At 44.6% G+C, this 13,026-nt stretch overlaps 1 protein-coding gene and 1 long non-coding RNA gene across 2 annotated transcripts; both read left to right on the top strand.

Annotated features, from left to right (window-relative positions):
- The first annotated feature begins 2,794 nt into the window (after window positions 1-2,794).
- Window positions 2,795-9,185, top strand: LOC129344096 (uncharacterized). The gene is made up of 3 exons (XR_008598362.1): window positions 2,795-3,047; window positions 3,279-3,453; window positions 8,951-9,185. It is a non-coding gene; the product is annotated as an uncharacterized LOC129344096 (long non-coding RNA).
- A4GALT (alpha 1,4-galactosyltransferase (P blood group)) lies at window positions 5,404-6,888 on the top strand. The gene is given in 3 exon segments (XM_055000595.1): window positions 5,404-5,649; window positions 5,652-5,837; window positions 5,840-6,888. Coding segments are annotated over 3 exon segments (999 nt in total). The 5' UTR covers window positions 5,404-5,447; the 3' UTR covers window positions 6,451-6,888.
- Window positions 9,186-13,026: the final 3,841 nt, after the last annotated feature.

Here is a 13,026-nt window from a genome sequence, read left to right as displayed (position 1 = left end):
GGCATTCCAGCATTCCCCTACACAAAAATAACATAACTCACTTCACATTAAAGAATCACAAAAACATAATTGCGGTCAAAAACACATTATTTCTTGAACAGCTTTAGGTTACACAGCAGGGGGCACACCAAAGGGTGTGCCAGCAGTATCTTACACAAAAATAACACAACTCACTTCACATTAAAGAATCACCCAAAACAATTGCTGTCAAAAACACTTTATTTCTTTAACTGCTTTAGGTTACATAGTAGGAGGGCACACGTCACCATTTTGGACAGCAATTGTGTTTGGGTGATTCTCTGATGTTAAGTGAGTTGTTTTATTTTTCTGTGTGGGGGACTGCTGGTGTAATGTGTCACAATGCTTTGCCTACTTGTACTTTGAAAGTGAGAAAATATTTTTTGTTAAACTTTATTCAGTGTGTGTTTGTGTTTTATTCTTTGTTGTGCAGTTGGTTCCCATCATAGGGAACAATGGGGCTGGCTGGCCAGCCATCTCTGTAGGTGGTGGGGGAATTTGGGGGAGCGTGTCTGTGGTTCAGGTGCTCTTTCACAGGGACAAGCTCACACTCAGGAGTGTGCCCACCATTGTGGCACCCCTGGGCTGTGCATAATTGCCCTGGGAAAGAGAGTTTAAAAGTTCCCATCACAGGGAACAATGGGGGACGGCTGGCCAACCTGCTCCTGGGGTAGTGGCCGGTGTGGGAATGTTAGGGAGGGTGTCTTTGGGTCAGTGTGGGGCTGTGGGGGGGTGGATTTAAAAGGGGGAATGTACCTGTGGCCGCAGATGCCACATTCCGTGGGTTCCTGCTGTGGGAGATTTTCCCATAACAGGAATCAATAGAAAGTGGCTAGCCACAGGACAGGGGAGGTTAGGTTTTGGGGAGGGTGTGTGTGGTATTTGGCAGTTTGGGTGCAGGTGGACTGTGGCTGTGGCCATTGGCAGCCCCAATCCCATGTGTTTCTATGGTGTGGAAGTCTTCCCCACAGTAGAAAGACAAAGTGGTGTGGCAGGAGAACCACCTTTGGGGGGGCATAAAATGGCCCCCCAAAGTGGGATCAGCTTGGGCCTTGGTAGAGGGTGGGAGGACAGGTAAGAGGAGGTCCCCTGAAGGTTGGGGGCATTTTGCATGCAAAATACCACCCCTAGCCAGACAAGCCTCTCTTATTTCCCCCATAGGGAATAGTGCATAAAATGGCCCCACAAAGTGGAATCTGCCTGAAACTTTGTGGAAGGTGGGAGGACAGGTGGGAGCAGGTCCCCCGAAAATTGGTTGCATTTTGCTTGCAAAATGCCACCCCAAGCCACCTAGAAAGATGACTTGTTTTTCCCCATAAAGAACCATGGAGAGTGTAGGAGGACGGGGCACCTTGTTTAGGGGGGCATAACATGGCCCCCCAAAGTCCAATCTTTCTGAAACTTGGAGGGTAGTTAGAGGAGAGTTAGGAGAAGGTCTCCACCAAGTTTGGTGTGATTCAGACAGAAAATGCCCCCCCCCCAGACTCCTGGAAAGCCGGGAGAAGGTTTTCTCATTGAAAACAATGGCTGAATCAAGCCGAAACGCGAATACCAAAACGGCTTGCCAATTCGGTATTCCCTGAATACTGAAACAGTTTCCTGATTCAGTTAAAACCAAATCAGGTTTACCGAAACAGGCAGGCCTTGCACACCCCTATAGATGGACTGTCAAAAATTAATATCAGCTTGCGTGCCTGATAAGTATCACTGAAAGTCTCTATTGGTCTCAGGTCCAGTGGGCTAATTCTGTCAGATGTTGTAACACATGAAATTTTGTATTCCAGGGAGGGATATGTTCATTACAGCGGCAAGTGGTCAGGCAGATCTTGTGAGGCTGTAGCACTAGCTGGTGGGAGTCATCTGCTGTGCTAGACTGGAGGGAGTAGGGACCCACACAACTCCTTGGTGCTTCTCCCAGACGTGATTGGGGAGATTGCCCAGTTGTTGGCCAGTTAGTACAGCTTGTTTTTATAGGGCCTCTGTAGTTTAGCTTGGTTACAAGCTGAGTTAAATGGTCAAGCTTTAAGTGCACTGTATTTAGTTGTCCAAAAATCCTTTCCACTGTTTTGGCCATCAGTAAAGAGAACTCATTCAGTATGTTACTGGTCTCCCTGTCATTATCTCCACCTTCAGGTAGTGGTGAGATATAGCTTCCATGTTGTTCCTCATGCAGATAATTATCCTGCAGTATCTCAGAAGCAGGGTATAAGGCTGCATATCGGTTAGAAGTCGTAATGGTGTACAGGGGGATATTAACAAGTAAAATAGTCACCGATCTTACTTTGCTTGGAGGCTGGAGGAGGAGAGGTGGAATCCCCCGTCTCACAAGAGCATTTAGAGGATCCCATTTCTTTGCTTCTGTCTCTAGTTCTGTCTCTGTCTCTGTGTTCTGCCCTCCAATAATTATGTGCAGCAGTGTTTAGAGTGTGACTCCACTAACCAGAAACAGTGAGATAAGTTAGGCAGAAAGCTGAGCTCTTCGTTTAGTTATTGATGACCTTGGTCTCAGCTAGAAGCTTTAAGATAACACCAACTGCTGTAAATCCCATGCAACCAAAAAGGTAAACAGACTCAGTTTATGAAGCAGCGACTTACAGTAAATTTCGAAGAGTGAACCTGTCCTCTGGCTCTTCAGGAACGAGATGGCTGGCACGTGATTAGGTGTTTTTGCGTTAATTAGACGAAAAATATCCTCAAGATAATTATATCGCTCCGCTTTGTTGGCAGCCTTATCCCAGCGCCAAATGTCAGCACAGCACAGCTAATGACCAAAAACTGCTGTAAAAGTGAGAGAAAAAGCAAGAGCTTCTCCAGCGAGTTGTTTCCCTGACTGCCTGGTAAAGAAACCGCAGCACGTGCAGTGCCAATACCAGAAACGACTGCCGTTTGGAGTCACCCAAACTGAAGAAGGGGGTGTTCCAGGCTCTGAGAGGAAAGAAGAAGAAAATTAAGTTCCTGCCTTCCTGATTGGGCAAAGGGAATCACCCCCAAGATGTCCTTCTGCCTTCAGAGGAGAAGGACCCCTCTTGGTAAGTATCCAAAGGTCCGTTCTCTCCGAATGAGCTATTCCAAAAGTCAGTAAAAAACAAAATAGTGGCTTCACAAGGACTCATAACTGAGCAGCTGGGAACCCAAGTGGCTTGGAAAAGGGAAACATGGCTTCCATGGGGGGGGCACAAGGGAACCTTCTGCTGGGGTGGGGAGGTCCTGCGCTGTATCCTCCACCGCCGAATTGCACTCCCTCTATGCCTTCTTTGCAGGCTCCAACCCAACAGCAGAGGACAGGATGGGGCCCAGTTGCATGCCATGCCAAGCCTACTGGAGCACCCACCTCAGCAATGGCCAGCATGCATCCAGCTGTTCTCCTGCCAGTTGGCCACCTGGCACAGCCATCCCACAGAAGGGCATGCAGTGAGGAGGAGAGACCTAATGAAGGTGCTGTAACCAACCAGTGTAGTTTACAAGGACACAGGCACTCTTGCCCCAGGAAGTTGGCAACCACACCAACCTTTAGGATGCTGACTAGTGATGCCAGCAGTCCACTGGCATTCCTCCAATGGTGCCACAGCTGCGGATAAGAAGGATGGAGCTGCCCATCACTTTCCCCATTATCAATCTCTTGTCTGTACTATTGAGGATCATTAATAATACAAGGCTGACTTGCAAAGGCAGTTGTAAGGATTACTGATGTAACATCTGTGGAATGCTAACCATGGGCTTTACGCCCCTGTCAGCCACAGTATGTATATTTGTGTTAAGCAGTAATCAATTTCTTTCTTAGTGTTGCAAGTGCTCCCTTTCAGAGGTTGGGCGGATCCTTTACAAAAGTGTCAGTGTCTGTAAATAGTGCTCACTAACCTGTTTATCTGGTGGGAATTCCCAGGAGCCTCAGAGTCGTGCCACGTGAAGAGGGACAAATGAGTACTTCAGGTGTTTGGAACAGCAACTTTTCTGCTATTTTTCCTGGTTTACTATTACCAATTCACTGCTGCTCTATGTAGTTCTTAATTTGCAAAGAGTTGTTTTGAAGAAGGAAAGAAATGAGATAATTCTAGTAGAATTGTTGACTTGGTTGAGTACCATGTTATGTTTTTCTGGTAGATTTAATAAGCATTGGGGGGGAGGATTTAAAAATATGTTAATCTCTTCACCAACAATCTCCTAATTGCTGTTTAACTGTTGATTTATTGAGAACAGGGAGGAGAAGTAGAGAGAACTCAGTGTGGCTTGTTGACACCTACTCTGCTGGGCTAGAAAACTCTGCTCCATTGTCTGTAGGGTTTGTTGATTCTGGAAAGCGGAACTTCATCCAGAAAGAGAAAAAATAGAAGTCGTGCATGGGTGCCCCTGGGAGTGAGGCTCATATCCTGGCTCAGAGGAAGGTGAAGCAAACTGGCATCTGCTGTAAACTAGGAAAGAGAAGGGGGGGGGATTCCCTTTGCAAGGTAGGCACTGATGCCTGGTTTAGAAGAAACTTGGCAAGCAGAATACTGTTGAGTTGGGGGTGAGGTTGTGATACTGCAGCAAGAGGCAGGAATATCTTTTTTATTCTTTAGCTTTTTGCTTGTAGTCAGTGTAAGCAAAAGCACAACCTACAAACAGTATTCAGACCCACCAGAAAAATACAACAGATGCTACGATCAGCAAAAGACAGTAGAGACCCCCCTCAGCTCTGCAGGAGTATACCACATACCCTGCAGCTGTGGACAAGTTTACATCGGGACCACACAGTGTAGCATCCCGGCAAGAATAAAAGAACATGAAGGCCACTGCAGACTTGGCCAACCTGAAAAATTAGCAGTGGCTGAACATAGCCTAACTCAAACAGGACACAGTATCTACTGGACAACACATCCAACTGCTTCGTCAGATTGCACAGGGAAGCCGTTGAAATTCATAAGCATAAGCACAACTTCAACAGGAAAGAAGAGAGTTTAAGAATGAATAGGGCTTGGTTTCCAGTCCTGAAAAACACCAGGCTAATAAAATACTCTACATCTTACAATAGCCCTGCAGATAAGATTAGCATATCAAGCACCAATCCATATGCAAAAGAACCTCCTCAGGATACAGTGAAGCCTCCCGCCATTAGCATTCCACACCCTGGGAAACTCTTACAGGATGACGCAACCCAAACCCACCTTCCTGAGTAGATATAAATTACCTGCTAACATCTTCTCCACAGTTTGACACTGAGAGATCTCTGACTTTCAGTGCTACACCTCTGAAGATGCCAGTCACAGCTGCTGGTGAAACGTCAGGAACTACAATGCCGAGACCATGGCCATACAGCCCGGAAAATCCACAACAACCATTGTTCTCCGGCCGTGAAAGCCTTCGACAATATAATGTGATTTATCCTGATTTATCTCTTTTTTGCAGCTCATACTGGTTTTATTCAAAGTTAAAAACGTTATAGCAAGCAGACCATGTGCAAACTGCTGAAATTAACCAAGGTGTTGGCCAGTCACAGACTCTGGGTTGTGTTTGTTGTCACCTGTAAGTTAATGTTTATTTCCATCATGCTTTGTTGGAGAATCACCTGGGATGTCAAAGACCAGAGTCGGCTCTACAGCTTCCCTACAGGGTTTCAGTGTCCTCTCTCTGTGCCTCCTCCCGGTCCTGCATCCGGGTGGCCAATTTCCTGTTTATGTGCTCTGTTGAATTCGCAGCTAGGTTTCACCCGGAATCCAAAATTATTGTCCTTAAGAAGGGCTTGGCAAAGCACAATATTACCTCACTAAAGCACTTGGGCATTTCCTTGCTCAGTTGCTTCACCAACATTGAAATCAAACCTTTGGACATGAAGGACTTCTCTCGCATACTCCCCTGGCTGGCTGGTATTTGCTTGCCCAACAGAGGTGGGAACCTTATTTCTTGCCCATTCTCTCTGATGCCTGCAGAATAGCCACCGTGTGGAAATGTGGTGGAATCTACTTAGATACAGATTTCATTGTTCTTAAGAGCTTGAAAAACCTCACCAATGTGCTTGGCCCCCAGTCAAAATATTTACTGAATGGGGCTTTCCTCCCTTTTGCACCAAGACACCAGTTCATAGAGCTCTGTATGCGAGACTTTATGGCAAATTACAGCCGGTGGATCTGGGGACACCAGGGCCCACCACAGCTCCTCACCCGTGTTTTGAAGAAGTGGTGCTCCATCCAGAGCCTCTGGAGCAGCCAAGGTTGCAGAGGTGTCTCTCTTCTCCCACAGGAAGCTTTTTATCCCATCTGCTGGCAGGACTGGAGAAAGTATTTTGAAGTGATCAAAGCTTCAGAGATTTCTGAGCTGTTGAAAAATACCTGTGCAGTCCATGTCTGGAATAAGAAAAGTCAAGGTGTTCAGCTTGAGAGAACCTCTAACGCATTACTAGCTCGGCTGCATTTCCATTACTGTCCTTCAGCCTATGGGCTAATGAAGAGCTATCACTGAAAGGAGATGTCCTTGCAGAATTCTCTTACAGGTAAAGACAAAAGTGAGCTCAGCTCTTCAGCCATCTGTCCGTGTCTGAACTTACGGAAGACGACATTGCCATAAAGCCGTTGCTGTCAGCTGAAGCTTTCAAAGAACAAAACCAAACAAAACAGGTGGATTTGAAGCAGAGAGCCACCCGCTGTAAATCACTCTGGTGTGAGTGCTTGTGCAAGGGACTGGAATGGACATGGAATGATGAAAAAGACCAGTGGTTCCAGCCTCTCATGGGGTACAGACAGTAACAGGACCCACTCTTTAGGGACATTAATTGGGTCTTACTATCATGTCGTAAGCATTTAGAGGTGAAATTGTGCGTCATGTGGCATCTCCTTTGATTAGGTATCGTTTATCCTACTTGCTTACACTTGATCATCTCTGTATTCCATGAGAGGCTGAAATCTCTGCCCTTTCATTATGTGTATCATTCATTCTTTATGTGTATCATCCACACACTTGATTAGTCTTCATTAATTGATTTGTTCTTTATTTTTCTACAACAAAAACATGGCTACCCTTTGAAATTACTTCAAAGAGCAGATAGCAGTTGCACTTTCCACCTTGTTCTGCAATACAGAATATCCATTCCTGTCCATGGAGCTACACGTTCTGTAATAATAAAAAGGAGGCCGCAAGGTAAAACAAATCAATTGGAGGGAGAATGAAAGCTTAAGCATAATCATTTACAAACTTTAGAGTTACACTGGACTTTTCTTTAGGCTGAACCAGCACAACATTCAAAAAAAAGATGGGCCTAGTTACGTTGAAATCAAAGTCTTGATTGAGCTCTCGATATTGTTGCCATACTTGAGTTAGTGTGCCATCCCACTATTCACAATTCCTGTTTTAGATAGCACCTCCAGCAAGTATGGGGGAAAGATACCCCATAACTTCCAGCTCTGATGCACATTCTGTAACGCTATGGAAAGTGAGCCTGACATTTACACACACACACACACACACAGCCCATGCAATGGCAACTCAAAGCGGCTTATATCCTTCACTTCTCCACGTTGACCATTGTTTTGCCTTTCCTGCCTTTTCTCTCTGCCCTGAAATTGACAGGACTGGGAATCTCTTACCGTCTTTCACAATTATTTATTCGAACCAGTGGTGGTGCATAGAAAAACCAGTGTTAGCAAGGCTTTTATTGCTGATGAAATTGGCAGGGTTTCCTCCTAAGTTTGTCACATTGTTACAGGGGGGGAGGTGAAGAAAATGGGTTTGCGATGCCATTGAGAAAGGAGGCAGGGAGATAAGGTAAATGAGTGAAGGAAGCCGTAACAGGCTATATGTATATATAGGGCTCTCAAAGCCCCTGGACAAATTTCTATCTGCCCCTCCATTACCTTGACCAAAACAAATTTAACAAAACAAATCACTTGGCATCCTGTAACAAACAAAATGATAAAAGTTCATTAGATAGGAAACATTAAAGGGAAAGGAATCGATTATGAAAAAATAGATTTTACTTAACTAATGATTTATACAGTTCTTTCCTTCCCTCCCTCCCCCCTCCCTCCCCCCTCCCTCTCTGCTGGCCGCTCTGTGAACGACAGTAGTGCTGCCCCATAATGAGACGGCAATCCTAAGAATATTACTGACCGCAAACTGCCCCTTGTGCTGTTGAGAATTCTGCCTCCGTTCTCACAAGTACTCACTTATCACCTGGGCCAGGAATCAAAGCTGGTTTTTTCACTTTTGACCAGCTAGGGGCAATGCAAGAGAGGACTTGGAGGGAGAACGGAAAGACGAGCAGTACAATCCTAAGCAGAGTTACTCCAGTCTAAGCCTATTGAAATAAATGGGCTTAGACTAGAGTAACTTTGCTTAGGATCGCACTGAAAGTTGCACATCTAGGGGTTAAGGAACAGATAAGCAGAACAATCAGATAATCCCAGAGGTTCCTTGTGGTGAAACAGTTTTTTAGAGTGCAGAGATGCAGATATAAGTTGGTAGGTACAGTGGGTTACTTTGCTCTGTTTTGCAAACTGAAATGTATGTAATATGGTAATGTTTGAATAAAATGAATTTCTGTAAGAGATTAGTAGCACACTGAAATTCAAAATTTAGCTATTTTTTAAAAAAATTATACCCACAAAAATATTTTAAAACCTAGTTTTAAAATCAGATGACTTTCTTCCAATAACTATTCTTTTAAAAAAAAAAAAATCTGCATTTGTTCTGTTCCTGCAACAGTATCCCTTAAACTTCCACTAGCTTAGATAGGCCTTTTCTCCTTCACTTTTCCCCCTTACGTGCTTAGCTTCTTTCAAAAACCTCTCACTCTGAAGCACCTTGTAGAGTCAAAGGATTTGGTCTGCACACCCCAAACAGCTAACCCACATTTTATATTTAATTCTGAACGCTGATCTCTGTCAGGATCTCTTTTAAGGCTCATGTTCTTAACCAGAGTTCTGCCATGTTTAAGTTGCAGTTGTTAAAGTTTTTCTCCCTCCAGGCCCAGATGTTGTTTGGACCGCATTTTCCATGGGAGAAAATACTTCTTATCTGTCTCTTCAGCCAAAGACCTTGGCAGCCCGGGCCTTCCCACGTCCACGTTCTCAGCATACGGAACTATGGGGGGAGGCTGGGAACGAGGGGTTTGATGTACTGCTGGTTTTGTTTTGTATCTCATTCTCAACAATGCCTTGGTTCAGTCAAGTCTTCTTTAGGCCTTGAAATATGGACACTTGTATCAGAGCCTAGTCTTGCATAAGAAACTTGTGCTTCTTGCAGAAGGGGGAGACGAACTCTAGATAATAGGGATTCCATAGTCTGACAATCCCAAAGCGCAAATCAAAAAAACCCTGCTTAACGGGACCCAGTGCAGACAATGGGCATTTTCCTACAAACCTGTAGGATTTGGAGAAAAATCTCAAACATTAGCAATAATTAGATTAACAAAATGGCCAGGACCGGGCTGCTGCCAGGTGGGGGAGTGTTCCTCCGCCCAGCAGAGGCCCTATCTTGATTGTTTCGGCCCTAATCTGGGCCCTTTCAGGCCCTAAATAGGCCTAAAATTGCCAATCCAGCAGCAAAATGGCCTGGATTGAGGCCAAAATGGCCTGGAATGGGCTGCTGTCGGGTGGGGGGACCTGACACCGGTCTGATCCTGGGCCATTTTGGCCCTGACCTGGGCCATGTTGGGCCCTAAATGCGCCCAAAATGGCCAAAACAGGCCTGAAACAGCCTGGATTGGGCCCGAGTCGGCCCGGAACAGGGCACTGCCATGCGGGGGAATCCTCCCCTGCCCAGCAGTGGCCCAATATGGGCCTAAATGGGCCCCAAATGGTCAAAACAGGCCATTTAAAAAATACCCACATGACACCAGTAACGTGAATGTTCCAGGGCATTCCAGCTCAAAAAAAAGCTGTGCTAAAATCTATACTGAGGATGACTAAGAGACATCATTTATTGCCTGGCTTTCTGAGACTCAAGGTGGGTTACAGAACAAAAGCAATGTACTCATATAATATAGGACATCTAAGGAACAATGTTCAGCATAAGCAAAGTGCCATCTTCGCGAAATCACATCCTATCTGCAGACTAAACATACCCAACTTCTACCAGTTTTCCTCATAGGATTTGGTCCCCACATCTCTCACTATCTCTGGAGCTCTCCTTTGGATATGTTCCAGTTTGTCAACATCTTTCTGAAACTCTGGTGTCCATAACTAAATACAGGACCCCAAGTGAGGTCTAGCCAAAGCGGAGTAAATTGATACTGTCACTTTGTGTGATCTGGACACTATACTTCTTTTGATGCAGCCCAAGAAAGCATTTGCCTTTTTAGCTGCCACATCACACTGCTGACTAGACATGGGCACGAACAGCATTACGAATGAACCCCCCCCCCCACGAACAGCCCGTTCGTCTGTTCATGAACAAGCTGTTCATGAGGCGCCATTGCAAACCAACAAGTGGTGGTTGCAAGCCTCGTTCATTGCGTTCGTCTGCTGTCGTGAAGCCAGACGGTCAGGCACCTTCAATCAATTCCCTTGGCAACGGAGGCAAGGACTGCCTGAACTCTGTCTGCACTCCTTCTGGCGCCCTGGAAACCCCAATCTGAGCCCAACTTAGCTTGATGGGTAGGTCTTCCTTTCAAGTGTGGAGCTCCAAATTGGTTACAATTGGTTACATGGCAGCGGAGACCAGGGGGGAGGGAGGGTGAAGGGGTGGTGTTCTGTAGCCATGGGCACTCCAATCTCATGCCTGCAACCCCTGTTGGGCAGTTCTGACTGCCAACCACAGACCTCCTGCTTTTCCCTATGAGACCTCTGGTTATAAAAGGGCACTGTGTTCTCAGTTCTGTCTTTCAGTTTCAGCAGGCAGTGGAGTGGGAGAGAGCTGTTGCTAGCCTTTTGTGAGAGAGATGGAGAGTGCATTGGAGCTGGGATTTTTTGAGTGTGTGGTGGGTGGGATAGAGATCTATCCCCTTTGGTTCTAGGGCTGCTGCCAGGCCCTGGGGCCAAGCTCACTGGGCACCTCGGCTGAGGGTTCACACTGATTATTATTATTATAAGTGCCTGATCTGGCCAGTTTCTGGGAGTTCTGGGCTAGGGCTCTAGCCCCTCCCTCTGGTTCCAGGGCTGCTGCCAGGCCCTGGGGCCAAGCTCGGTGGGCACCTCAGCTGAGGGCACACACTGATTATTATCAGTGCCTGATCTGGTCAGGTTTCTGGGAGTGCTGGGCTAGGGCTCTACCCCCTCCCTTTGGTTCCAGGGCTGCTGCCAGGCCCTGGGGCCAAGCTCAGTGGGCACCTCAGCTGAGGGCTCACACTGATTATTTTTTTTTTTGAAAATTTTTTTATTGGGTTAGAACATTTTTATTTTTACATTACAATCAATTTTCCCCTAATTTTTCGTTTCTAACCCCCTCCCTTTCCCCCCCTTTTGTTGACTTCCAACAGCTTTCCCACCCTCTGTCCCTTTTCCCTTACTTCTATTAAATTCCTCTGTCTAAAACAGATATACATTCTCCATTATATTAAGCAGTGCATCATTAACTCCTTTAATTATTATACACCCAAACTATACGTCTTTAGATAAACAATTTATCCCATTTTCCAGTTTTGAATAATTCTATATAAACCTATAAAAATATATAAACCATAAAAATTTCCCACATTTAAATCAAACAATTTGATTTATTCTCTATATATTACTCATTTCAACTTTTTATGGTAATTCTATATAACTCCTCAGATACTCAATCAATTTAACTCTTCTATACATTCAGTTTGGTGCATATAAATCTTGTCAAAGAAAGAAAATATTGTTAGTTAGTCAATCCTCATGTTTAAACCTTATCATTAATTATTCTCTATCAGTTGACCTATACATATCTATATATATCTCAATCAATTAATCTAACTGCTTATAAATTCACATTTCTCTTCCTCCCCCGGTAAAGTCACCCCTCTCTTTTATACTTTTATTATATTTCAGTAGTTCTCAAACTGCCACAGTTTTCCTCCCACCTCCCATTTCTTCTCCAGGTATTGTTTCAGCTTCTCCCAGTCTGTGTTGAACTGCCCTGAGTCCAGATCTCTCAGTTTTCTTGTCATCTTATCCATTTCAGCCATATACAGCAATTTGTAGATCCAATCTTCAATAGTTGGTACTTCTTGTACTTTCCATTTCTGCGCATACAAAAGTCTAGCTGCTGCAGTCATATAAAAAATCAACGTCCTATGATGGGCTGGAATTCCCTCCATTCCCAAGTTTAGCAGCAGGAGTTCTGGGTTCTTATTTATTTGAAACTGTAAAATTTCACTCATTTCTCTTATTATTTCCCCCCAGAACTGCCTAGCTACCTCACACGACCACCACATATGATAGAGGGAGCCCTCATGTTTCTTACATTTCCAGCATTTATTAGAAGTATTCAAATTCCCTAGCGCAATCTTCTTTGGTGTCATGTACCAACGATAGATCATTTTGAAAATGTTCTCTTTAATATTGATACATGTCGTTGTCTTCATTGTAGTTTTCCACAAGTATTCCCATGCCTCCATTGTTATTTCTTTATTGAAATTTATAGCCCATTTCACCATCTGTGTTTTAACTATCTCATCCTCAGTATACCATTTCAGCAATACTTGGTATACCTTGGATATTCTTTTCTTGTCTTCTTTAAGAAGGGTCTGCTCTAGTTCCGAGTTCTCTGTTCGTATGCCCCCTTTTGCAAAATCTGAGTTATATAAGTCTCTAATCTGTCTATACTGAAACCAATCATAGTTAGGTGATAGTTCCTCTTGCGTCTTTATTCTAAGTTTAGATACTTCAATCTTAGTTATTTCTTTGTACGTTAAACATTGTTGTTCATTATCCACAGCTCTCGGATCTATCACCTCATATGGAACCACCCACAAGGGGGTTCCTTCTTGTAGGTAAGTTCTATACTTCTTCCAGATTGTAAATAGACTTCTCCTTACAAAATGATGCAGGAACATCGAGTTGACCTTTACTTTGTCATGCCATAGGTATGCGTGCCATCCAAAAATTTTTTTATATCCCTCTAGGGCTAATAGTT

Source organism: Eublepharis macularius, chromosome 16 (assembly GCF_028583425.1).
Source record: "Eublepharis macularius isolate TG4126 chromosome 16, MPM_Emac_v1.0, whole genome shotgun sequence".
Lineage (NCBI taxonomy): Eukaryota > Metazoa > Chordata > Lepidosauria > Squamata > Eublepharidae > Eublepharis > Eublepharis macularius.
The sequence above is the reverse complement of the archived record's forward strand: the minus strand, read 5'-3'. Positions and strand labels throughout refer to the sequence as shown.